Below are 27,505 nucleotides of genomic sequence, written 5' to 3'. Positions count from 1 at the left end.
CACACTACAAAAAAACAGCGTTTAGCGAAGGCCATATTCCGTCGCTAAATCAATGTTTTCCGTCGCTACAGTTGTTTAGCGACGAATTAGCGACGGATTCAAGTTTGTCCCTAAAATGCTTGTAGCTAAGCTCATAGCGACGAAAAAAACCAAACCGTCGCAGAATTGGCGACGGATTAGCGACGGAATATATTTGTAGCAAAGTTTTGCGAGGGAAATAAGCGTCGCTGTATTGCTTGTTTCTGTCGCAATTTTGACGCCTTTCGTCGCTGCAATACATAACAAAATTCGTCGTTTGTTCCTATAGCAACGAAATCGTCCGTCGCTAGACGTGTTATAGCTAATTCTCCCGGCATTTTGCAATAAAAATCTTTCGTCGCCAATTCGTCGCAAGATTTAATTTTACGCGATAATTGTAGCTACGAAAAGCATCCGTCGCTAATTTATTTTTAATATATTGTTGTTTTTAAAAATTCTTTTTATTTATTATTTTAAATGTAATCTGTTCAAGCATATTATATAAAAGCTATTAATTAAATACATTTAATAAAAAGTCACTGATATTAATATAAATTAACAATATATTTAACATGGTCCAAAATATATAGCATAATGCATATAATCGTATAATTAAGTACAAAAATCCATAAGGACCAACAATAAAGTCCAAATAAAGTAGGCTAACTATGTGAGGCTGGAGAGTTATGGTCATCATCAGAACCCAATGGATGAACCTCATCAATGTTAGCAGCAGTAGAGGATGTAGGAACTGTAGGTGCCACATCAGTATTTGGCTGATGCGAGGGTAAGGAAACTAATTCGCGTACCCGCTCAACGATTACAGGAACTATATGATCTGTCAGTGCAGGAATCAATCGCATCACTAACTCATCCAGATTCCCTATCGGTGTTGATTGAGCATTTCGAGGTGTTGCTGACGATGTAGCATCAGATCCAAAAGAGCCATGAAGATCTGGCCCGTAGTAGCATTTTGCTTGAGATCCAAGACCATATACTCTTCTTTTCTTTTCTCCTCCCGCAGCTTGATAAAATGCTTTACACTGATCAATATCAGATTGAGTTTGTGTTTGTTGTTGTAATATCTCCTGATATTTTTCCTGTAGAAATGTAAATAATTAGTGCTCTAAAAAAACTAATTAATATTGAGCATTCAATTTACAAAATGAAAAAATATATATGAAAGTAAAGTCAATAAAATTATTTAAAAAGTTATCTTACATGTACGATTCGGGATTTCTCAGCAACAAAAGATGTTCCATCATTACCATGTGTATGGACGTGCAAATGCAACTCACTTGGTGTTGGATCTCGACCATATTTAACAGCCTATACAAAAGTTATTCAATTAAGCAGCTTCTCAATAATTGTGCCAGAATTTTCACTATGGTGCATTCTCTCTAAGTAAGAGATGTATCACACGACCATGTATCACAAGACCTATGTCAGGTTGTGCTATTACAAAATACTATTGCTCAATACAGCAGCATGAATAAATTCAATGCACCTACTTTTATGAAAGATCAACAGTGATGTTATACTTCAACCACGTCTCATTTTATAAGAAACCTCAATCCCGAGTAGCCAACTTACTTGTATCCAACAAAAACAAATAAAGAGATAGAAATGTGCAATGACATGGAGAATATTAGAATAATAAACATTAGAGAAAGAATCTTCACACAAAGTTTACAGATAAAACCAAAATATCTTCTCTTTTTAGTTCAATCCTTCATTGCAAAATTGAGGACACTTATATAAACTAACAGAGGTAAGTGCATTTTTATGCCTCATATACATAGTATAAGATTGGAATTTAAAGGCATAAAAGTACACAAAGAAAACTAATTTATGAGACAAATAAACAGTCCCAGGCTAAACAACTGAAATGGCTAAGATTTAAGACCACAAAAAGATTGTCTTTTTATTTTTATTTTAGAAGAGTCGAATGACTTACAAGAAGGGAAGAGACCAACATAACTCCATTGAGAAAAAACAACTTATTTTTATCAGAAGCAAAGGCAGACAAGAATTCCAAGAAGGTGAAAGAATTAAACAAGAAAGAACGGGACATGTTTTTATTGCCTCATCAGGAAGTTCAATAACATCCCGAGGCTTAACTTTCAAAACAGCTACCCAGTCATCATTGTCCTTTTTCGTGCTAGGATAAGGCACATAACACACTTGAGTTGCTTGCATCGCAAGAATAAAAGGTTCGTACTTTCTATAACGACGGCGATGGTTCACATCGACTAATTTGTATTGGTTATTCTCCTTGACACCAACATTCACAGTTGGATCAAACCATTCATACTTGAATAACACAGTTTGCTTTAAAGGTTCTTCGCGGTATTCCAATTGTATAATCTCTTGTATTCGTCCATAATAGTCACCAACATTTGGACCCGAGATACAAACTCCACTATTAATTGTTGATCTTGCACTACCATGACATTCTGTGTGAAATTTGTATCCGTTAACAAAATACACCGGATAACATTGAGCGCCGCCAGTGTAATCATTCAGAAGATAATAAAGTTAAAAATAGTATATGTTGCACTTTGGTCCTGTAGTTTTAGCAATAAGTACTGTTGGGTTAATTGAATTTTGAAGTATATGGTGAATATTTGAATGGAGAATTATAGAGAAATCATCTAAGTTTTTGTATTACTATTATTTGTAATCTGGAAGCAGACTCTTACTATTGTCTAATAAACTAGCTAAAAGAATGTTGGTCATGCTTTATCATTTCACTATCAGTATTCTTCTTCATTTAGTTAGAATTATTTCTTTCAAATTCACATAAACATAATCTTCTTAGTTCATTTGTCAAAAAAAAAATTTAAAATATTTACTTGTGGGGTTTAAATAATGGCCATTGATATGTTAATATGAACCATTTTGGTATCCCTCTTTTACCTTCCATTTCTGAAATACTACAACAAACAAAAGAAAACATAGTATAGAACTGAGTTCAATGGTGTTTATGTGCTAGTTATAATGATCTTTTTCCTTTTACTTTTGTGGTAATTGGAATATTAATGATTGTTACACTTATAAAAAAAAGGAGTTTATATGTGGTAACTAGTTTCGTTGAATGGTTAAACAGTGATATTGTGGATCCAAAACGGAGCAACACCAAGTAAGAAAAATCCAATAGCACACTATCCAAAAGAACATAGCTAGTACCCGATACCCACCAACACCAAAACTACGGTAGCAATAACAAATTACATTGAATGAAAGCAAGAATAGAGAAAAAATCACCAAAACTGAACAAAATAAAGCGCACACCACAGATAACTTGGAACAAAAATTGAGAAATTTAAAAAACAAAACCCTCAATTACAGATGCATGGGACGCGCAACATTTACCAACCAAGTACGAAGAAGACATTTAAGCAAATACTTAGATAATGATAACCATGGGAAGCCCCAAAAAATACCACCGAGATCCATAAAAACCAACTTTGAAGGAGAAGGTAAAGTACATATATTTTCGATTAAAGGATAAATAAAAAGGTGCAGCGAAATTGGTATCAAAGTGACGATTAACTCACATCACTTAGAGAAGGTTGGGGGACTTGGTTTGATGATTTAAAAGAATCTAGAATTGGCCTTACAACTGCAGGAAGGAAAAGCCCTGAAAGTTGACAATACAAGAAATGTAAGACCAGCTAATTGACAGACAAAGTCAAAGCAAAATTCAAGCAGCGAAGACAAGGAAAGGTGCAATTCAAAGACAATATCAAACTTGCACTTCAAAGTATCTAATTAGTTCACCCATTCATCATCCCTATTGACCAAATTGATGAATATGTCAACAGGAATCAACCCATCACTAAGAATGTTAGATTCCAGTGCAACAAGGCCATATGTATTGGGGTGATGTACACTAAGATATTACGAAAAGAGATCCTAAGTGATAAATTTTTCAATTGCAGATTAATTTTATGCATAACAAGTTAATGGATTTAAAGGCCAATTTGCCGAAACCCTAAACTTATATGGGAGAGGAATCTAAACAAGCCCAAGATTCAGATAAAAAAAATAAAAAATTGAGTGATATGGCGTGAGTAACATTCAGAACTCTCCAAAGCTCCTATGTAAGGCTTGACCTAATAGCCTGTGCCACACAAGAAAATAATACACTAAGCACTACTGACACCAACAAGATCGAGGCTCCGAAATTGAAGAATTTCAGAGTTCTGCAACAAAAATCTTGCAATTTCAAAAGTTTTCTTCTATTTTTCAGATATTAACCCTAGATTCACGCCCAATTTTTTGTATTTGAAGTAAAAAACTCACATTATTGAAGAATATTGAGAGTAGGAGTCTGTCTGATAGAGAGGAAAGAAAGTGGGCGTGTTGCCCTAATTGTATTGAGTGTGAGAGTCTGATAGAGAGGAGTGGGCATGTTTTCCTAATTTCATTTTTAGGACAAATATTTAGCAACAGAATCGGTGACAAATCGAATTTCTTTCGCTTATAATAGCTAATGAAATTTTATTTTAGTGGAACTAGATTTTTAGCAACGGAAATAGCGACGGACCTAATTTCTGTTGCTAATAATATCTAATATTTTAAGGAAACTAGCGACAGAATATTTCGTCGCAATCAACTGTGGAATGTCTTGATAAGTAAAATCACTGCAGCAACGGATTTTTTGACGTTACATCCGTCGCTAGGTTTTAGTAATTTTTGTCGCCTCACTTTCATCGCTAATTTTGTAGGTAAAATAAAGGCGCTAACATTTAGCGCCAATTTTAGCGACGAATTTAAGTTTTTGTCGCTATTCCGTCGCTATATTTTATACGGATTCTTTTTTAGCTTAATTGGCGACAAAGTACAAAATGCGTCGCTAATCCGTCGTTATTTAGCTACGGAATATCGCTTGTCGCTAAATTCCGTCGCTAAACGCTGTTTTTTTTGTAGTGTTAATCAGTGTCTAAGAATGAGGTTAAATAAAGTAAGAACTAACTCCACAATCAATTAAGAGTCAGAACACAAAATCAGCCAGTAATACAGTTACATAAATAAGGTAAGAAGAAGTAAGAACTTAATAAGGAAACACGAGTACTAAATTCAAGCCCTAATTTAGGTAAGTGAATCAATTAGTACTTAATTGATAGAGTTGAAAATAAACAGGCAAAATAGTATGATAAATAGTCGAATAATTGAAACCCTAAGACATATCAAAGGCATAGAAATGAAACTCAAGAAAAAATAGTCAAAAAAGTAAATAAGAAAACCAGAGTTGGAAACATTTAAACGTTTAAGCATTTTTGCAGAAAACCCATAAGAAATCAAAACCCTAGCTTTTAGGGTAAAATAAAATCGGTTAATAATAATATTAAAAATAGAAAATCTTAAGGGAAAGATACCAAACAAACTCAAAACCACTTCAGATCTAAAGAGATCTAGACGGATTCAACCAGAAATATCTAGGTTCATGGAAATAAATAGAAGTGAATCAAAGCTGGTTTGAACCAGAGATTTGAAACAATAAAAACACAAAAATTATCTGTACTCGCAGATATCAGAGTGAACATAGACGGATTAATCGAGAAATGAGAGACTTTGAACCAAATCTGGTTCGAATCTCTTGAGATTATCCTCAAGTAACATGAAAATCATACAACCAATAGAGAGATGAGGCAGGATAGGGTGTGAAATTGAAGGAAACCCCCATGAATCAAGAGGGATATCAGTGACGGGGGGCTAGGGTTAGAAGGGGAGTAAGAGAGAAGAGAGTAAAGAAGGGATCCAGAGGCAGCGGGTTGGGGAAATTGCGGGTAGGGTTAGGAGCTTTAGTATAATTAAAAAGGAAGGTAGATCCTGGACCGTTGATCTTCTGAGATCGACGGCTAGGATAAAATTTAGGCTGGGGCGGGTTATGGATGGGTAGGGTAATTGGGCTTACTATATTATTGGGATGGGGGTCCGAAAATTCAATTGAAGAGGGGCTATGTTTTAAATGCCCATTTAATTTAATAAAATAATTTATAAATGATAAAGATGTCATTTGTGCATGAAAATGATTTAAAATAATTACTTAATATTATAAAAATATAAAAAGTCATTTTCTATATAGATAATATAATTATGCATATATATGGGCTGCTATTGCAAAATGTGCAATTCTAGCCTTAAAATGCAAATATAATTATAAAAAATACAATGAAAATATTTAAACATTATATGGGCTTAAATGATAAATTTAGATGATTAAATAATCATAAAAATGTTATGAGGGATAATTTTGGATATTTATATAATAAAAATGCAGAAATAATTGATATAAAGCTTTAACAATTATAGAAAAATTATAGAAATACTTGTGCATGTTTGTAAATGCATGTGTACTATTTTAAAAAATATATATGCATATTAAAAATATATGAGGAAAAAATTGGGTATAAACAGCTGCCCTTCTTTACCCGGAAAGGATGAAAGAGTTATGAGGTAAAGAAATGATGTCCGATTTTGATCGAATGGGATGTTTTGCAAAATATAGGCTGCACCCTGGTCCTGAGCTGCCTACATATCCCTGGTTTTACAGGAATCAAGCCATGTGTAGTTCTGGACCCAGCGGTGAATGAAACTGATGGAATTGTTATAGGATCGGTCGTATGTTTTGGAAATGGTTCCTTTTGGGAAGGATAGTATCAGATGGGTTTATGCGGAGTTATAAATATGAGTCTGAAGTGTAATAGATGTATTACAGGGCAGGTATCTAAACGTTCATGGGGTAAAAGCAAGTAATTTGTGAGAATCGATTATGTTTTAGATAACAACAAGATAAAAATATTATGAGTGGAAACCGGAGCAAAAGTTGCTCATGTTCGAAGAACGGTTACCTCCTAGATTTCCTGCAAAAGTTAAAACATGATGCATGCAAATATATAGATTACTGTGAGAACTTAAACATGATGCAAATTCCCTTTGGACTATGAAGGTTGTCTTTGGACAGTGAAGATGATGTCCTTAGACCATGACGTCGCGGGCCATAAATCATGAGATAAGGGATTCGCAGACCATGAAATGATGTTCTCGGGCCATGAGAATGGTGCCTCTGAACCATGACGCCTTTGAATAATGATGTGCAATATTGAGAGATCTTCAAGCCATGACATGGTGTCTTCAGGCTATAAGGATGATGCCTTCGGACTATGACGCCTTCGGATAGAGACATGATGATGGAACATATGAGCAAACAAGACAGTGCTTAGTCTTGCATAGAATCGAAACATAGCTTAGTCCCTGAAAAGGCAAAATAGTGCTAGGTTTCAAATAGTGTAACATTCAGCATTAGACAAGGAAAGGCAGATCTTAGCCTTATGAAGTTGGGGAGGCAGGGCTTAGCCTCATGCAAGGAGAAGAGACAATGCTTAGTCTCATGTAGGAGAGGAGACAATGCTTAGTCTCATGCAGTAGAAGGCAGTGCTTAGCCTTATGCAAATAGCGAGGAAGGGCTTAGCCTCATGTAAGAAAGGGAGACAATGTTTAGTCTCATGCAAGAAAAGGGAGACAATGCTTAGTCTCATGCAAGAAAAGGGAGACAATGCTTAGTCTCATGCAAGGGAAGGCAGTGCTTAGCCTTACGCAAATAGGGAGGCAACGCTTAGCCTCATGCCAGGAAGGGAGACAATGCTTAGTCTCTTGCAAGGGAGGGAAGTGCTTATCCTTATGCAAATAGTGAGGCAGGGCTTAGCCTCATGCAAATAAGGGAGACAATGCTTAGTCTCATGCAAGAAAAAGGAGGCAAGGCTTAGCCTCATGCAAGATTTGAGACAGGGCTTAGTCTCATGCAGAGAGAAGGAAATGCTTAGCCTTATGCAAATATGGAGGCAGGGCTTAGCCTCGTGCAAGATTTGAGACAAAGCTTAGTCTCATACAGAGAGAAGGCAATGCTTAGCCTTATATAAATATGGAGGTAGGGCTTCGCCTCATGGAAGATTTGAGACAGGGCTTAGTCTCACGCAGAGAGAAGGCAATGGTTAGCCTTATACAAATATGGAGGCAGGGCTTAGCCTCATGCAAGATTTGAGACAGGGCTTAGTCTCATGTAGAGAGAAGGCAATGCTTAGCCTTATGCAAATATGGAGGCAGGGCTTAGCCTCATGCAATATTTGAGACAGGGCTTAGTCTCATGCAGAGAGAAGGCAATGCTTAGTCTTATACAAATATGGAGGCAAGGCTTAGCCTTATGCAAGATTTGAGATAGGGCTTAGTCTCATGCAAAGAGAAGGCAAAGCTTAGCCTTATGTAGTGGACAAATAGCAAATAGGAGCAAAATATTTCTTAGCTGGAGATATATTTACGTTTGGCGGTCCAGTTGTTATGAAGGTAATGATTTTAAGGCGCATGTACTTGTGGTTATTCCTTGTCCCTACATTTAAAGAAAAATCGTGAGTTTTGCGGGGAGGTTGGTTCGTGCCTTTGTCTGCTTGTTCTGCTTTGCTTCACTCTGGAGGCCCTGTTCAAGTTGCCTTGGGTAACACCTGGCTGTCACAGAAATAAATTTTTCGAAAATGTAAATTTATTGATGAAATATAATCACTTTATAAAACATAGTAGTGTATAATATCAAGTAAATTAGATGAACTAATGACTGTGACACTTTTAGAGACATTGCGGCTTCTTTGTATTAGAATTTTGAGGGTCCTCCTCAAAATTCTGCCCCAATTACTTAACCAATTTTTGACTATCTTGTATATGATGGTGTCGGCTAGACTTGTTCCGGAATTTTGAGTGTCCTCCTCAAAATTCTGTCCCAGTTTCTAGTTCTGGGGGAAATGAAGATTTATTAAGATATGACTGAACCCACAGGGCTACCTACGTATTCCCTCTTAAACGGGAATTAAGTCAAGCGTAGTTCAGTTACATCAGAGGAGGAAATGTAAACAATCTAAAAACAGTATCTATGCATCTGAATTAATAGGTTTTGGCCAAACTTCTCCGTCCATTTCTGCAAGTATGAGTGCTCCTCCTGTCAGTATCCTGTGAACTATGTAGGGACCTTTCTAGTCGGATGAAAATTTCCCTTTGGCGTCATCCTGATATGGGAAGATCCGCTTCAGCATCAGCTACCCCAGTGTAAATTATCTTGGTTTGACCCTTTTGTTGAAAGCTCTGGATATTCTATTCTGATAAAGCTGACCGTGACATACTGCATTCATTCTTTTCCATATATAAGGGCTAGTTTTTCATAGTGGCTCCTTATCCATTCTACATCACTGAGTTCGGCTTCTTGTATGATCCTTAAAGAAGGAATTTCTACCTCAGCTGGAATGACAGCTTCGGTACCATAAACCAGTAAATAGGGAGTTGCCCAGTTGATGTGCGAATTGTGGTACGGTACCCCAATAGGGCAAAGGGTAACTTCTCGTGCCATTGTTTGTGATTTTCTACCATTTTCTTTAGTATCTTTTGATGTTCTTGTTGGCACCTTCCACAACTCCGTTCATTTGAGGCTTATATGTTGTATAGTTTTTGTTCTTGATTTTGAAGGTTTCACCCATGGTTTTCATTAGATCACTATTGAGATTGGTGGCATTATCAGTGATGATGGACTCGGGAACCCCGAATCGACAAACAATACGATCCCTGACATAATCTGCGATGACTTTCTTGGTTATAGCTTTGTAAGATGCATCCTCTACCCATTTTGTGAAGTAATCGATGGCCACTAAAATGAACCGGTGTCCGTTTGAAGTAGTGGGCTCGATCAGAACGATGACATCCATTCCCCAGGCAACAACAGGCCAAGGTGCACTTGTTGCATTGAGTCCATTTGGTGGTACCTTTATCATATCTGCATGTATCAGCATTGGTGGCATTTCTGGACGTACTGCATACAATCTGTTTCCATAGTCATCCAAAAATATCCCGCTCTGAGTATCTTTTTGGCTAGAACAAAATCGTTCATATGTGGTCCACAAGTTTTGGCATGTATCTCCTCGAGCAATTTGGAAGCCTCTTTTGCGTCAACACACCTCAAAAATACCAGATCAGGAGTTCTTCTATGCAGGGTTCCTCCGCTTTGGAAGAAGTGATTGGACACCCTCCACAGTGTGCATTTCTGAGTATGGTTCGCCTATTCTGGGTATTCTCCCTTTGCCAAATATTATTTGATATCGTGAAACCAAGGTTTTCCATCCGTTTCTTCTTCAACATGAGCATAGTAAGCCGGTTGATTATGGATCCTCACCAGGATGGGATCGATGAAATTCTTGTTTGGATGTTGTATCACTGATGACAAGGTGGACAGTGCGTCTGCAAATTCGTTTTGAATTATGGGCACATATTTGAATTCTATCTTTGTGAACCTCTTCATCAATTCTTGCACATGATACAAGTATGTTAGTATCTTAGTGTTTTACATAGCCCATTATTCTTGAACCTGATGTACCAGAAGATCTAAATCACCAATTATCAACAACTTTTGTATATTCATATCAATGGCCAAATTGAGCCCCATGATGCAAGCCTCATATTCTGCCATATTGTTGGTGCACGAAAACCTAAGCTTTGCAGATACCAGATAATGTTGACCTATCTCTAATACTAAAATTGCTCCAATACCCATTCCTTTGAAATTGGCAGCTCCGTCGAAGAACATCCTCCAACCGTCATAAGCTTCAGCAATGTCTTTTCCTATGAATGACACTTCTTCGGCAGGAAAAATACGTTTTTAGTGGTTCGTATTCTCCTCCCACAGGATTTTCAGCAAGATGGTCTGCCAATGCTTGTCCTTTGACTGCCTTCTGAGTTATATAGACGATATCAAACTTACTTAACAGTATTTGCCATTTTGCTAACTTCCCTGTAGGCATGGGCTTCTGAAAGATGTACTTCATAAGGTCCATTCTAGATATGAGGTATGTGATAGGCACAAAAGTAATGCCTCAATTTCTGAGTTGTCCATGTCAAAGCACAGCAAGTGCATTCTAGCAGAGAATATCGTGCTTCGTAAGGTGTTAACTTCTTACACAAGTAATATATGGCTTGCTCCTTTCTTTTTGTCTCGTTATGTTGTCCCAAAACACAGCCGAAATCCCCATCTAATATGGATAGATAGAGTAGCAAAGGTCTTCCAAGTTCCAGCGGGACTAGGACTGGTGGCGTGGACAGGTATTCCTTAATTTTGTCAAAAGCCCTTTGACAATCTTCAGTCCAACTGGTTTCAGCATCCTTCCTCAATATTTTGAAGATGGGTTCGCATATTACTGTGGATTGCGCTAAGAAGCGGCTGATGTAGTTGAGGCGTCCCAGGAAGCTCATCATGTCCTTTTTGCTCTTTGGTGGTTGTAGCTCTTGGATAGCCTTAACTTTTGACGGGTCCAACTCGATTCCTCGCCTGCTGACGATGAATCCCAATAATTTTCCTGCAGGAACCCCGAATGCACATTTTGCAGGGTTCAGTTTTAAATTGTACCTTCGTAGCCTATCAAAGAACTTCTTCAAGTCTGCTATGTGATTTGTGGCCCTCTTGGATTTGATGATGACGTCGTCAACATACACCTCTATTTCCTTGTGTATCATATCATGGAAGATGGTCATCACATCTCTCATATAGGTAGCCCCAGCATTCTTTAGACCGAATGACATTATTTTGTAGCAGTACCCTCCCCACGGTGTAATGAAGTTTGTTTTCTCTACGTCTTCTTCATCCATCCAAATCTGATGATAACTCGCGAAACAATCTACAAAGGATTGGAGTTCATGCTTGGCGCAATTGCTAATCAGGATATGTATATTTGGTAGTGGGAAATCATCCTTGGGACTTACTCTGTTTAAATCCCGATAGTCGACACATACCCTGACTTTACCATCTTTCTTCGGAACCGGTACGATATTGGCTAACCAGGTTGGGTACTCAACTATCCTGAGGACTTTGGCTTTGATCTGCTTAGTGAATTCTTCCTTAATTTTTAGGCTCATGTCTGGTTTGAACTTTCTGAGCTTCTGCCGGCGGACACATTGGATTGGTGGGCAATTTATAAGCTACTATGGATGTACTCAGGCCTGTTATTTCATAGTATGAGCATTGTCGTGCCCCCTTTTCTAGAGCAAAATCGGGTTTATGACATTTGGAGGAACAACTCATTCCTTTTGGGAATTGAGTTTACATTTGAAGAGTCGCCACCTAATGATTTAAGGTGCATTAGGACACCAAAAGAGTTTGATTTTGAATAACCAGAAATTAGGGTAAGGGCTTGAAATTATTTCAAAGGGAAGGTGTTAGGCACCCCTCAGAATCCACTAGTGTGATTCCTGGCTAGACAATTATTGTGAATTTGGGGTGCAATTATCATGTAGACAAATAAGGCTCAAATAAGAGGGGGTTTCATATAATATTTTGCAAGCAAACAAAGCTTGAAAGAGCCAAGGAAGCTGATTCTCAAAAGAGGAGTTGAAATGATAAAAGAAATAAAGAAGTAAGGGAAAGGGGGTCCTAGGTTTATTAACAATATGGATCACCCCACACAATTCCCGATAATCACTCCTCAATGAGGGTCTACACGTGACATTATTGCGTGGTCATCATATCCATATCTACCCTTCCTACCCCGTTTAAAGCAAGGATTGGTCTCGTTTACTTATTGCATGCTATTATTCGTCCCAATCCTATCAGTCCCAGAGTCATTTAGGACTACTAATCCTAAAAGGGAAGGATGTTGGACTTTTTTGGAGTTTCAAAGGTAAAACTCTAGGCGACATACAAAACACGCATTGCAAATCGAGGAAAACATATAACAAGCAGAGGCCCAAATATACCTCCTTAAACAAAGAAGCACGTAATTAGCATGACTTACACATACTGTTTAGGTCTGATTTAGAAGGTATTAAAGACGAGTGAGAAAATTGTTGAGACTGTTTCAGCTTATCACATAACTCAGATAAGAAGTCTGAATCAGGACTGCCTGCTGGTTGTAATTATTAACACAAGCAGATTCAGTTTATATTTATTACCCTAAGGCTCGCCTAAGTGTTGGACAAAGATCCTATGAGCATGGTATCTACTGGATTCAGAAAGCAATGAAACAGTAAGACTCGAAATGAACCATTTGAATGCATACTCGCTAAGTGAAGGACTCAAATTATTGAAAGAGAGAGGCAAAATTTAAACGAATTGATTGCAAGTTTTGCAAATGATGGCAGCCATTACTACTGGTTTTATATCTAACACTAAGTGAAGCAAATCAGATTTTTTATTAGAAACTTCTATAGGCATGCTTTCTAGGAGTTACTGATTTAAGACCTTGTAGACGTGGTGTCTAGGTGCAGACCTTGTTTTAAACCTTATGCAAAATTGAAAATTTCTATAGGCATGATTTCTATATGAAATTAAATATGCAGAATCCTATAGACATGATTTTTAAGTGATGTTTGAACATGCAGAATTCAAAACATCTTATAGGCATAATTTCTATATGAAGTTAAATAGGAAAACCCTATAAACATGATTTCTAGATGTAATTGAATATGCAGAATCCTATAGACATGGTTTCTATATGAGATTGAATATGCAGGAATATAGTAGTCATATAGTCATGATTTCTACCCTTTGCATACATGGTTACCCACACTTTTTCACTAACCAGCCCCAAATGTTTATTACAAATTATTACAAACCATAATAAATAAAATTACATCAGGAAAAGTAAAAAAGTACAACTAGAGGAAGCCTGATTCTAACTTCCTCTCTGAGTTACAAGATAAACCTAACTCAAGGACCATTGATCCAAAGCCTTTCTCCAATTTGAGTGTGTCAGAGTTTCCTAAGAGCCTCAATGGGACTCCGGGCAGTGGTCACACCTAAATTGTATTATCAGAATAGGGGCAAGTGCAGTGTGGAAGTACTAGCCCTCAAGTGACCAAGTTCAGAGGGAACTCAAGGGGTCCCAAGGCAGGGCTCACAAGAAGGGACAGAACTTAAAGTCTAAGAGAGAGTGCAAGTGAGGAGCTGAGTTCTAAAGGGTTGAAGGAGAGGGAAACATCTACAAACAAGTACACAAAAGGGGTTCAGGGGAATAGGGAAGTTGTAAAGAGCCTATGTGCTTAGGCAAGGGTAAGCTTTGGGCATGCACATCAATAGATAATGCTGGCATGCCTATAAGCCTACCAGAACATATAATATCAGAGAGGCTAGGATCCCAGGGATCAAGCTTGAGTCATGGGCAGTAATATTCAGTACTGTCATGCCTCAAGCAAACCATAGCATCAAACATATTGGGGGTGGGGGTTTGTGATTCATGATAGATTCAGAACAGGCAGAAGAAAACTATAGCATGCTAAAATAAGTACTGAACTAAACACAAGCAGTAGACAGACAAGAAGGTAAAAGTATTAAGTAAACACAATGTTGTGATGCTGGAAATTTAATCAGAACATACCAGTTCAAAGAAGCAAAATACAACAGTAGCAATACTTGAAAGAAAACAGGCCACAATACAAGTAACAAAAGAGACAGTGCTTTTTGAATGTGAGTGTGAGTTCAGAAAACTAAGAGTGTTCGTGTCTTCTTGTGTCAATGAAAGAGCATGGTATTTATAGTTTGAAAACAGGCAGAGAATAAGGCAAGAAAATAACCACGTACCAATTAAAATCAATTAGCAGAAGAACTTCCTTTAATTAAGGAGTTCAAACTTAACGATAATGAGCAGAAATCATTTAAGGAAAGAGATCGAATAAGCATCTTGTGCAAATTAGACAATTAGAGGTAAATACATAGGAGTTTAATTAAGGGAAGGATCTTTGAAATGCACGGTTAAACAAATAAGGCAAGAATCAATCAGTACATAGTAAATCAAGGAGTCAGAGATTCGAAATTATTGGTTCATGAATAAACCAAGTCAGAAAGGCTAAGGAAAGTTTTCAAATCAAACCAAGAATTAGGGAAATTAGAAACAAGGAAAGAATCAATCCGACTTACAAAAAAAGGTCTGAAATCAGTCAAAAATTGAAAGTCATTTTAGAGGAGAAGCTCAGCATATATAAAGAGCACACAAGTATTAGGCATGCGACGCTAAATTTAGGACAAAGAAAAGTGTCATGCAATTGCAAAATCAGTAAGTAGTGGACTATAAGAACATAGTGGTTACATAGGTCAGTTTCAGTAACTCAGCAATGGAGAAGGGAGAGAGCATCAAATAGCATGCAAAGGGTCAAGTAAAAGATCTTATAGGGTTTAGCAGGAAGTCAGAATCATATAAAGAAACAAAAGTTGAAACAAAGATTTCGAAACTCAGTCGAGTAGTAGATGAAACGACTTCAGGAACTCGAATAGGTCCAAAGAAATTAGGGTTTTGAAACCAAATAAGTTCAGAGATGAGGAACAAACAAATCACATAGCAAATAGTCTCAAAACTCGAATGAACCCCCAAATTTTAGGGTTTTTACCATCAATCGAGTATAGAGATGAAAGACAAGAGAATCAGGCAAAATATCAACGAAGAGAACAAATCAGAAACCTTAAGAAATGACTAAGACTTTAACATAAAGAAACACAATAGAAGAACAACATAAGAACACAGTAGAAGAATCAATATAAGAAACACAGTAGAAAAATCAACATATGAAACACAGTAGAACACGCTAAAAATTAGAGAAGGCTTCGAACTATCTTAACAAAACCCTAAATCGGAAAAGATAAAGGTTTTGAAGGTAAATTTTTGAAAGAGACTTTGAGAAAATGTTTTAAAGCATAGAGAGAACAGAGATATACAACGGATCTAAAAGAATCAGAAGAACCTCGAAGGTTAGGGTTTCAGAAGAAACTCAGAGGGTGAAAAAGGCTTGGAAATCATCGATCTAAGCAGGAGAGGTCAAGATCAGGCCTGAATGGCCATAGCTGGTCGGAGCAAGGTCGAAGATGGCGGAGACAGCCATAGCACTGAGAACATCTGAGATCTAGACCAAATTTCTTCAAGGTCTGGCCTTGAAGCCATGATAATCGAGCATGTAGGAGTCGTAGGGGGTAGATACAGGCCATCAATGTGTTTGGAAGCCATGGATTTGGTCGATTTTAGGTGGTAATTGAAGGTGGCTGCTAGGGTTTTTGAGAGAGAGTTGGGAGAAGGGGGAATTCAAGGGCGGCTGCAAGTGCAAAATGACCAGGGTTTGGGGGTAGGTCCAGGTTAAAAAAGGAAGGGGCAAATTTTGATCATTTCGATCAACGGCCTGGATTGAATGGGGATCCGAGCGGGTCATTTAAAAGGGTCATGGGTCGGGTAGACTTAGGATTTGGGCTGGGTAATTGAGTTTGAGATTGGGTTCAAATTGGGGTTGATTTAGGGATATAATTGAAATAAACGGGGCTAGTATTTAAATAGTCACTTTTCATTTGCTTGATTTTATAAAAATAATAAAATAATTTATGAGAATAAATTAAAAGCACTAAAATGATTAATAATACATAATTATCAAATGAAAAATACTGGAGTCAATTTAATAAATATAAATACGATTTATATTTTAAAAGAGGCCAATATTGCAATTATATACAATTTAGCTTTAAAAATGCAAAATAAATTTGTGAAAATATGCAAAAAATTATGTTAGGTATATTGTAGAATAAATATGAGAATTCAATAAATGAATTACCAAAAAGATAATTTTGGGAATAATTATTGGGTTTTTCGTGATAAAATAGGGCAATAAATTAATTTTTGAAAATCTTTAAAAATTAAGGAAAAATGAGAAAACCTTTGGAAATACTTATATATGCATATACATGCTATTGTGAAAGTATTTTGCATATTAAAAAATATACAAGAAAAAATTGGGTATCAACAGCTGCCCCTCTTTACCCGGAAAGGATGAAAGAGTTGTCGAGTAAAGATATAATGACCAATTTTGACTGAACGAAATGATTTGAAGAGGTTTGGCCGTGCTCTGGCTGAGCTGCCTACGTATCCCTGGTCTTACAGGAATCAGGCCATATGTAGTTCAGGATCCGCCGGAAGAGTATGCCGATGGAGACTTTTCAAGAACGAATGTGATATTGAGGACGAGGTGAATAGTCAAAGTCTAACAGGGCTGCGGGAACTGGAGCGGGATTGCTCCTGCTGAGATGGCCATTGCTTGCCGTCTTACCTGCAAATAAGCAACACAAGCATATATTGTGCGTAAATTTAAACATGATGCAAATTCCCACGACCATGAATTTTTGTCCTCGAACGTTTAGGATGACGTCCTTAGACCATGTTTTATTGGGCCATAAAGCGTATAATAAAGGATTTGCAGGCAATGAAATGATGCTCTCGGGCTATGATGATGATGCCTTTGAATAATGATATGCAAAAGATTAAAAGGGGTCCTCAGGCCATGATATGGTGTTCTCAGGCTATGAAAATGGTGCCTCCGAACAATGACGCCTTCGGATAATTTGGCAATCTTTCAGCCCATGAGATGCAGTAGGTGGCGATCTTTCAGCCGATGAGATGTAATGGATGGCGATCTTTCAGTCATGCAAATGTAGAGGTGGCAATCTTTTAGCCAATGCAAACGTAAATAAGGTGGCGATCTTTTAGCCCATGCAAATGTAGAGGTGACGATCTTTCAGCCCATGCAAATGTAAATAAGGCAGCGATCTTTCAGCCATGCAAATGTAAATAAGGTGGCGATCTTTCAGCCACTACAAATGTAAATAAGGCGGCGATCTTTCAGGCATGCAAATGTAAATAAGGTGGCAATATTTCAGCCACTGCAAATGTAAATAAGGCGGCGATCTTTCAGCCATGCAAATGTAAATAAGGTGGCGATCTTTCAGCCATGCAAATTGAGGTAGAGCTTAACCTCGGAAGGTAGAATGGTAGCCTTATGCAATGCAAGTATGCATATAGAGACAGAGCTTAGTCTCGGAAGGCAGAATGGTAGCCTTATGCAATGCATAAATGCAGATGGAGACAGAGCTTAGTCTCAGAAGACAAAATGGTAGCCTTATGCAATGCAAAAATGCGGATGGAGACAGAGCTTAGTCTCGGAAGGCAGAATGGTAGCCTTATACAATGTAGAAATGCAGATGGAGACAGAGCTTAGTCTCGAAAGGCAGAATGGTAGCCTTATGCAAGAAGTAAAAGGGCAAAAATGACAATAGAATTTCTTAGCTGATTGCGGATTGCGTTATTGCGACTGCTGGGGATACTATGTCTGCTGGGGACACTGTGTGCGGATAGCAGTTTTGAGTAAGTGCAACGGTTTTGAGAGTTGTATTTCTGAGTGATGTGAGTCTCGTGAGTGTATAGTATATTTGATGATTTTGCAACTCAAGTAAAAAATCGTGAGTTTTGTAAAGAGGGGAGGTTAGTTCGTATCCCCGCTGGCTCTGCTTGACCTACTCGCTTTGATATGGTGACGTTGTACGTATTGTTGGGGGTAGTGTTTCTAAACAGAGCGATTTCAGAATTAAACATGCATGATTTAGTAAAGAAAATGTAACAATAAATACATAATTAAGAATAGTTTTCTTTAGATGAACCATCGATTGCGACGTGGTTCAAGACATTGCAACCCTTCTTGTTATGGAATTTTGAGGGTCCTCCTCAAAATTCTGCCCCAGTTTAATGGATTGATGCTTTTGACTACTGCTAGCAATGATTGGCTGAAATTAACTTCAGAATTTTGAGAGCCTTCCTCAAAATTCTGCCCCAGTTTCCAATTGCGGGGGGAAATAAAAGTTTTATTAAATTGTGACCGAACCCATTGGGCTGCCTACGTATCCCCTCTTAAACGGGAATCAGGTCAGGCGTAGTTCAACTTATATCTTATAGGAAAGCATAAAGATTACACATAGTAACACTTGACTGCATCTGAATTGATCGGCTATGTACAGACTTCTCTGTCCATTTCTGCAAGTATGAGGGTTCCTCATGTTAGAACCCGGTGAACCATGTACGGACCCTGCCAATTGGGAGAAAATTTCCCTTTGGCTTCATCTTGATGTGGAAAGATTTTATTTAACGCCAGCTGCCCCGGTGTGAACTGTCTCGGCTTGACTCTTTTATTGAAAGCTCTGGACATTTTGTTCTGATAAAGTTGACCATGGCAAACTACATTCATTCTCTTTTCATCGATAAGAGCTAGCTGCTCATAACAACTCTTTACCCACTCTGCATCGTCGAGCTCAGCTTCTTGTATGATCCTTAGGGAGGGAATTTCTACCTCAGCGAGAATGACGACCTCTGTACCGTAAACTATCATATAGGGGGTTGCCCCGGTTGATGTGTAGACTGTGGTGCAATATCCCAGTAAGGCGAACGATAAATTCTCGTGCCACTGTTTATGCTTCTCTATCATTTTCCTCAATATATTATTGATATTCTTATTGGCAGCTTCTACTGCTCCGTTCATCTAAGGTCTGTAGGCTGTAGAATTCTTGTGTCTGATCTTGAAGGTTTCACACATAGCTTTCATTAAGTCACTGTTGAGGTTGGAGCCATTATCAGTAATAATTGATTCTGGAGTCCCAAATCGATAAACGATATGGTCGCAGACAAAGTCTGCCATGACTTTCTTGGTCACTGCTCTGTAAGATTCTTCTTCGACCCATTTGGTGAAATAGTTAATTGTTACTAGGATAAACCTATGCCCGTTGGAGGCGGTAGGCTCGATTGGTCCAATAACATCCATTCCCCAAGCGGCGAATGACCATGGTGAGCTTGTTGCATTAAGCTTGCTTGGAGATACCTTTATCATGTCGGCATGTATCTGGCAGTGGTGGCATTTCCGGACATACTGGATGCAGTCCGTCTCCATAGTCATCCAAAAGTAACTAGCATGGAGTATCTTCTTTGCTAAAACAAAACCATTCATATGTGGACCGCAGGTCCCAACATGAATTTCCTCGAGTAGCCTGGATGCTTCTTTTGTGTTGATACACCTTAGCAATCCCTAATCAGGAGTCCTGCTATACAGGATTCCTCCGCTATAAAAGAAATTGTTGGATAACCTCCGAAGTGTGTGCTTCTGAGTAGGATTTGCGAGCTCTAGGTATTCTTCTTTCGTCAAATATTCTTTGATATCATGAAACCAAGGTTTTCCGTCTGCTTCTTCCTCAATATGAGCATAATAAGCTGGATGATCATGGATCTTTACCGGAATGGGGTCAATGAAGTTTTTGTTTGGATGTTGTATCATGGAAGATAGGGTAGCCAATGCATCGGCGAACTCATTCTGGATTCTGGGAATATGTTGGAATTCTTTCTTTGTGAACCTCTTTCTTAATTATTGTACATGATGCAGATACATGAGTATCTTGGAGTTTTTTGTTGCCCATTATTCTCGGACCTGATGTATAAGTAGGTCTGAATCTCCGATCACTAGCAACTCTTGAATGTTCATGTCAATGGCCATCTTGAGCCCTAAGATGCAGGCTTCATACTTGGCCATGTTGTTGGTGCACGGGAACTTGAGTTTGGAAGACACCGGATAATACTGACCAGTTTCTGATACTAGGACTGCTCCTATGCCAACTCCTTTGAAATTTGTTGCTTCATCGAAAAACATTCTCCAACCATCATAGGATTCTGCAATGTCCTCTCCTATGAACGATACCTCTTTTTCAGGAAAATATGTTTTCAGGGATTTGTACTCTCCACCCACAGGATTTTCAGTAAGGTGATATGCCAATGCCTGTCCCTTGATCGCTTTATGAGTTAGGCAAACAATGTCTAACTCATTTAACAGGATTTGCCACTTGGTTAGCTTGCCAGTGGGCATGGGCTTCTGAAAGATGTACTTCAAGGGATCCATCCTTGATATGAGATATGTAGTATAGGCACAGAAGTAGTGCCTCAGCTTCTGAGCTACCCAAGTCAAAACACTACAGGTGCATTCTAAAAGAGAATACCGGGCCTCGTACGGGGTGAACTTCTTACGGAGATAATAGATGGCCTGCTCCTTCCTTCCTGTCTCATCATGCTGCCCCAGAACGTAACCGAAAGCTCCATCTAATACTGCAAGGTAGAGTAATAGAGGTCTTCCTAGCTCGGGCGGGACCAAAACCGGTGGTGTTGACAGGTACTCCTTGATTATGTCAAAAACTTTTTGGCAGTCATCAATCCATTTTGTAGCAACGTCTTTCTTTAACATCTTAAAGATTGGCTCACAGATAACTGTAGATTGTGTTATGAACTGGCTAATGTAGTTAAGTCTCCCCAAGAAACTCATCACGTCCTTCTTATTCTTTGGCGGTGACAATTCTTAAATAGCTTTAACCTTTGATGGATCCAGTTCTATTCTTCGACGACTCATAATAAACCCAAGTAGTTTTCCGGCAGGAACCCCAAATGCATACTTCGCGAGATTCAGTTTCAGGTTGTACCTTCGTAATCTCTTGAAGATCTTCCTCAAATCTTCCATGTGGTCAATGGCTTTCATGGACTTGATAATAACATCATCTACGTACACCTCTATCTCCTTGTGTATCATATCATGGAAGATGGTAGTCATGGCCCTCATGTAGGTGGCCCCTGCATTCTTCAAGCCAAACAACATCATCATGTAACAGTACATTCCCCATGGCGTAATGAAATCCGTTTTTTCAGCATCTTCTTCATCCATCCAAATCTGATGATACCCAGCGAAACAATCCACAAATGACTGCAATTCATGCTTGGTGCAATTGTCGATCAGGATGTGTATGTTTGGCAAGGGGAAGTCATCTTTCGAGCTGGCCCAATTGAAATCATGGTAGTCGACACAAACTCTGACCTTCCCATCCTTCTTTGGTACTGGCACAATGTTGGCTAACCATGTTGGGTATTCTACTACCCTGAGAACCTTGGCTTTGACTTGCTTAGTGACTTCTTTCTTGATTTTCAGACTCATGCCAGACTTAAACTTTTTGAGCTTTTGCTTTATCGGTGGACATGTTGGATCGATTGGTAGTTTGTGAGCCATAATAGATGTACTCAGACCAGTCATGACATCATACGACCAAGTGAATATGTCTTCATATTCCCTTATAAATTCTGTGTATTCCTTCTTTTCTAATGGCGATAAGTGGACACTGATTCTCATTTCTTTGACGTTCTTTGCATCTCCCAAGTTAACAATCTTGGTCTCATCCAGGTTGGACTTAGGTCTGTTCTCAAAATTCTCAAATTCCTTTACAATATCTTCTGGTATGTCGTCTTCCTCTAAATCAATGTCCGTTTGTTGCATTGTCTCATTGCATGTCACAGTCATTGGTTCATCAAGATAAGTAATAGTAATGCTATATAAGTAAAGTAATGAGAGAAAAATAATGAGTATTGATTCATAAGAAAAGTCAAAATGCTTTAATAAATCACATAATCGTTTTGAACATTGGAGATCTTATTGCAGGAATTAAAATGCGAAAGGAAAATCATTCAATAAATAAAAACAGTGCATGATGCATGTTTTAGCCTTGCTACCTCGAGGCTCGACGGGCTCTGGTTGTCCTGATTGTCCAATTATTGAGGTGTGCCCCTCTGCTTACGACCTATATGGAAGGGCCTTCCTCCCCCTCCTTCTCGAGAACAACACAACAGACCATGTCATTATCTTCTAGGAACAAATTCTTTACCGCTACAAGTGCTTCTTCTTCTTCTGACCCATAAACAATGTCAGCCTGCTGGAAAATCTGCTCTAAATTTGGTATTGGCTACTCCAGTGGATAGTAAGGACCGCGCCATAGTGGCGACCAGTTGTTGAATTCTTCCCAGGTGTACTCATATCCCAGACCGAAAGTGGTGCCATGTTTCTTGAGTTTTATGGGCTTAACGATTCCTTGGAGGATTTTTCCGAGTCCCTTGCTAGGTTCGTACCCACTCCAATTCAGCATGTTCTCGATTTTGTTATCCCAACATTTGTCTTTGTCAACAACATTCACCCATTCGATGTGATGGTAAGTCTCTTCTCCCAACTTTTTTCTCCCCTTGATTGATGGAATGGTCTGGCGACTGTATATGGGGTTGCTACCATCACCGTGAATGATCACTTCCTGGTGATTCCATTCAAACTTCACCGCCTGATGTAGTATTGATGCTACGGCCCCAGCAGCATAGATCCATGGCCGTCCCAATAGAAGATTGTAAGATGCTGGCACGTCTATCACTTGGAAATCAACATCGAACCAAGTTGGCCCTATCTGTAAGCACAGACTAATTTCCCCAATGGTGGACCTTTGGGAACCGTTGAAAGCTTTCACGTTGATGGCTCTAGTCTTCGTATTGCACAGTGATGTGTAGTGCTTTGTTGTGTCCCAGCCCTTCAGGCGGTAGTTCGTCCTCATGAAAAGTAATTTTGTGACTTTCCAATACCTGTCCTACCATGTTGGCCATTTCCCCGCCAGTGATGTTACTTGGCACGTATGCTTCACTCAGCTCCCTCAACAGAGCATTCTTGTGTGCCTCAGAATTTTGTAGCAAAGCAAGTATGGAGATTTGTGCCAGTGTTTTGTTCAATTGGTATATGACTGAGTATTCCTTGGCCTGTATCTTTCTCCAAAGATCGTGTGGACCTGTCTCAATGATGGGCGGCCGATTGAAGGCCTACTTGCTTGACTCAGCTAGATGTTCTGGGGTATAGACCCTACCCGTTCTCGTCATACCCTGTGCGGCAACAGTTTCCTCGAACCTGACCTAGCCCTTCCTCCTTGCCTCAGCTATCTAGTCCTATGGTATAGCCTTTGTGTGGAATTGCATCATGGCCGACATCATCACTGGGATCGGCGTGGCTACCTTCAACCCGAACAGAGCATGTCCCTTGGGTGGTAAAACTGAAACTTCGAATGGTATAGGTGCATTTGTCGGAGACATGAATTCGACCTCAATTGGTGCTGCTGTCTTTGCAGATGACGTTGTTTCAAACTCAAGTGGCACAGGCATATTTACCTCGGCATCCCCATAGGGCTGAATCTGGACTATGATTAGATTAAGGGTAACTATTGGCTTCTTTGGGTCATCACCTTCTGCGATCAACCCGATAGACCCCTCGGTATCCCAATCATCCTCTATTTCAATCATGTGAACATCTCCACCCTTATGGTCTGGAAGCGGGTTATTGCGGACATTCAGAGTGGGTTCCTTTTCCACAATAATCTTGTTGTCAATCAAAGCCTGGATCTTGTTCTTCAAAGAACGACATTCGTTGATGGTGTACCCCTTCATGCCGGAATGGTATGCACATGATTTGTTTGGGTTAACCCACTGAGAAGGGTTCTCAGGAGTTGCAGCAGGGATAAGGGTGACATAATTAGTGGCTTTGAGTTTCTCGTACAACTGGTCAATAGGTTCAGCAATTGCTGTATATTGTTTAGGAGGTCTGTGGTCAAAATTTGGTCGAGGTCTAAGGAGGTTTTGGCGTGCAGGAGGTGATTGATAGTGGGATGGTTGAGTATTGTAGGCTTGGTAAACATGTGCAGGTTGGGAATATCTGGGTGAAGTAGGCTAATATATGGGAGGTGGAGATGACTGATGAGTGGATGGTGGAGTTTGGTAAGCGGGTGAGGGTGCTTGGTAGTTTGGAGTAGGCTGATATGTGAGTGGATTCATTGGGTAGGTTTGGTATTTATAGGAGATTTGGTTCTCTATGCCACCATGACGGCTCCTACGTCCCTTTTCTTGGACACACCACCGGACTGTAAGGCCTTATTTGTGGCTTGCAAGGCCTCGAAGTTTGTAACCATACTGCTTTTGATGCCCTCTTCAATCCTTTAACCCAACTTGATAATTTCATAAAATTTGTGGCTCTCAACCATCATCGATCTTTCATAATACTGCGGGTCCTAAGCCCGAACAAAGAATTTGTTCATTTGTTCCTCTTCTAAGGCAGGCCTGACCTTAGTAGCTTCGGACCTCCAGCGAGTAGCATACTCGTGAAATGTTTCTATAGGTTTCTTCTTTAGATTTTGAATATAGAACACGTTCAGAGCATTTTCTGTATTGAACCTGAACCTGTCCATAAAGTCGGACGCCATGCTTACCCAGATTGACCACTTCTTTGGATCCTGGCTGATGTACCAAGACAAAGCATCTCCTTTCAAACTTCTCATGAAAAGCTTCATGCGGATTCTCTCATCTTTCCCTACTCCAACTATCTTGTCACAGTATGTTCTCAGATGGACCATTGGATCTCCTGTACCATCGAACATTTCGAACTTCGGAGGTTTGTACCCTTTGGGTAGTTCAACATCGGGCTATGCAGAGATCTTCATAGTTCAACCCCTAAATTCCTTTGCTTCCTTTGACGCCTTGAATCCGGCTAGTTAATTTCTTAAGTTCTTCAACCAGATTCCTGATGAGCAAGTCCTTATCATCAGACCCAAGTGTGCTTGAGATGGGTTGGGTTGAGTGTGGCATGGTCTCCACGTAGATGGGGGTGTTATGATGGGTGTGTAAGTGGTCATTTGTGGAGTTTTGGGGTTCCAGGATGAGCAGTGGGGTATTGTTGGAAGTATGGCAGGTGTTACAGTGGTGGTGATGAGCGGGATGGTTCTGTGGCTTCGGGATATTTTGTGGAGGAGTGGGGTTCTGAGCATTGGGGAAATTGACATCTGGAGTAGTGAGGAAAAATGACAGATTTGCCAGATTTCGAACCTGATCAAGTTTCTCTTGGAATTTCAGCAGCTTTTGTTCGAGTTGGGATGCATTTTCTTAGGAAACCTGAGTACCATGGCCGTCAGTGACCTCTACCCGTTCAGTTGAGTTCTCCTTTCTGGCGTTGTTCAAATCTTCTATCTTCCTTTTGTTCTTGTTTTTGACAGAACTAAAAGGAGGAGTGGGTGGAGGGCCCCTAGATCTCATGTAATAAGATGATGTTACCAGAATGCACAAACTAACCTTTGGGGAGGGGAATAATAAAACAAAATTAAAATAAAAAAGGTAACAAGTTAGTGAGGATTATAATAAAATGTTGTGATATTTAAATATATTGCAAGAATGTAAATCGTGTCCTATTTGGGAACCTCTTTGTGCCCGAGGTAGGCCTGGCGACAAGTTGATTTGGAGAACTTAGAATGCTAAATGCTCATTTTATTGATAGAAAGTAAGACTAATCCCAAATCGACACTAAATAACAAGAAATAAAATATCACTAGTGGCCATTGGCCTTATTACATTCATAAAACAAAAAAGTAAATTCCTATCTACTTGGTCCCAGAAGGACCTTCCCCAGACTCGGCATCTTTGGCTCCGTCGAACAGCTTTCCCAACTTGCGAAGTTCCAACAATTGGTAGGCTCTAGCTAGATGTCCGCCATCATTTCCCTCAGCATTCTGGCAATCCTCAATTCTTTTGAGAAATTTCCTTTCCAGCTCTACTATGCCCCGCTCCAAGTACCCCAGTCGCTTGTTGGCACTGACATCCATGTCTTTCCACTCCTCGATCAGCTTTTGGTTGGTTTCTTGTATCTCACAGTGCTCGTTTTCACATTCCCGAATCCTCTTGCGCAGTCGATTGTATTTGACCTGTGCCTCGGCCCTCTCATCTTTGATCTTGTGGCCCCTAGCAAGTCCTGGCTGACCCAGACCATCGTGACTAGATTCTAACTAGCCTGAATAGTAAGGAGGGCAACCAGAGTGGTATCTGTCTGGTTCGATAGTATATCTTCCCATGTTGATCTTGCAATGCCACATATGTTGAGCTTGGCACTTATAAGGACTGTCATCAGCTTGGAAGTCAGCCCGGAAGTGATTCATCTTGTCGACCCTTTGTATAACCTGCTTCCTACCAGCCTGTCTCATAACTCGGAGAGGGACATAAGGGTAGGTTCCTCTCAGACCGATTAATATCAGAAATGGCGCATCCCTGGATTAGGCGATGAACTCCTCAGTAGGGAACCATTCGAACATCCATTGTACCCGGTCCTCGGTAAGTTTATCAAATAAGCCTACCCATCCTCTAGCATCTTCCGGCTGGGCAAACATGTTGGGCATATAGTTCATTCGCTTCGGATGATGGAAAGCGATATGATCATCCCAGTCGCTTCGCTGAATTTCCTGTCGGTATTCACCCCTTTAGAGATGCTCTATGAGCCAGAGCTGAAGTAGCAAATTGCTGCCCTCAAAGTGTTTGGCTCCTTATTGATACTTCTCCAAAGCTCGGTATATCTCCGCAATAATCATGGGCACAATACTGAAAGGTTGCCCACTAATGCCCTCCATCAGAGTTTTAGTTACCATAGCCAGCCTGGTATGGATCTTTGCTTTCTTCATTGGAAACACTATCAACCCCAGGAAACAAAACATAAATACAAAGACCCTTTGGTGAATATGCCCTAATGATGTGATGGCAAATTCGTCAGGATAGGTATGGTAGGACTTGCTGTGACCATACCTCTCATACAAATAGTCGAAGGGAATATAAGATTCCTTCAGACATGTCAATTCTGGATTCTTCTTCAGACCCATTATTTTGAGAAAACCCCTGCCCTTGCGGTTCTCAGGCATTAACAATCCCAGTGTTTCCCATGGTATACCGGTCAATCCTCCTATTTCTTCTAGAAAGGGTGTCAT

At 39.4% G+C, this 27,505-nt stretch overlaps 1 protein-coding gene across 1 annotated transcript; it reads right to left on the bottom strand.

Moving 5' to 3' along the window:
* Positions 1 to 571: 571 nt before the first annotated feature.
* On the bottom strand, positions 572 to 27,505 carry LOC107776238 (uncharacterized). Its single transcript, XM_075240206.1, has 5 exons — positions 27,327 to 27,505; positions 3,802 to 3,913; positions 3,579 to 3,695; positions 1,240 to 1,347; positions 572 to 1,118 (listed from the first exon to the last, which is right to left on the bottom strand). Exons 1-5 carry the CDS (start codon positions 27,503 to 27,505, stop codon positions 681 to 683), a joined length of 954 nt encoding a protein of 317 aa, XP_075096307.1. The 3' UTR covers positions 572 to 680.

This window comes from Nicotiana tabacum, chromosome 20, assembly GCF_000715075.1.
Source record: "Nicotiana tabacum cultivar K326 chromosome 20, ASM71507v2, whole genome shotgun sequence".
Classification (NCBI taxonomy): Eukaryota; Viridiplantae; Streptophyta; class Magnoliopsida; order Solanales; family Solanaceae; genus Nicotiana; species Nicotiana tabacum.
Note: the sequence above shows the minus strand (reverse complement) of the source record. Positions and strands in the feature narration are given on the sequence as shown.

Bases quoted from the DNA above. Each gene is read 5' to 3' on its own strand.
- LOC107776238 (XM_075240206.1), bottom strand. From the start codon at position 27,505: ATGACACCCTTTCTAGAAGAAATAGGAGGATTGACCGGTATACCATGG. The intron at 1,348-3,578 runs GTGAGTTAATCG...ACTTTTGTATAG, and splicing joins CCCAACCTTCTCTAAGTGAT to GCTGTTAAATATGGTCGAGA. The intron at 1,119-1,239 runs GTAAGATAACTT...ACATTTCTACAG, and splicing joins AGAAATCCCGAATCGTACAT to GAAAAATATCAGGAGATATT.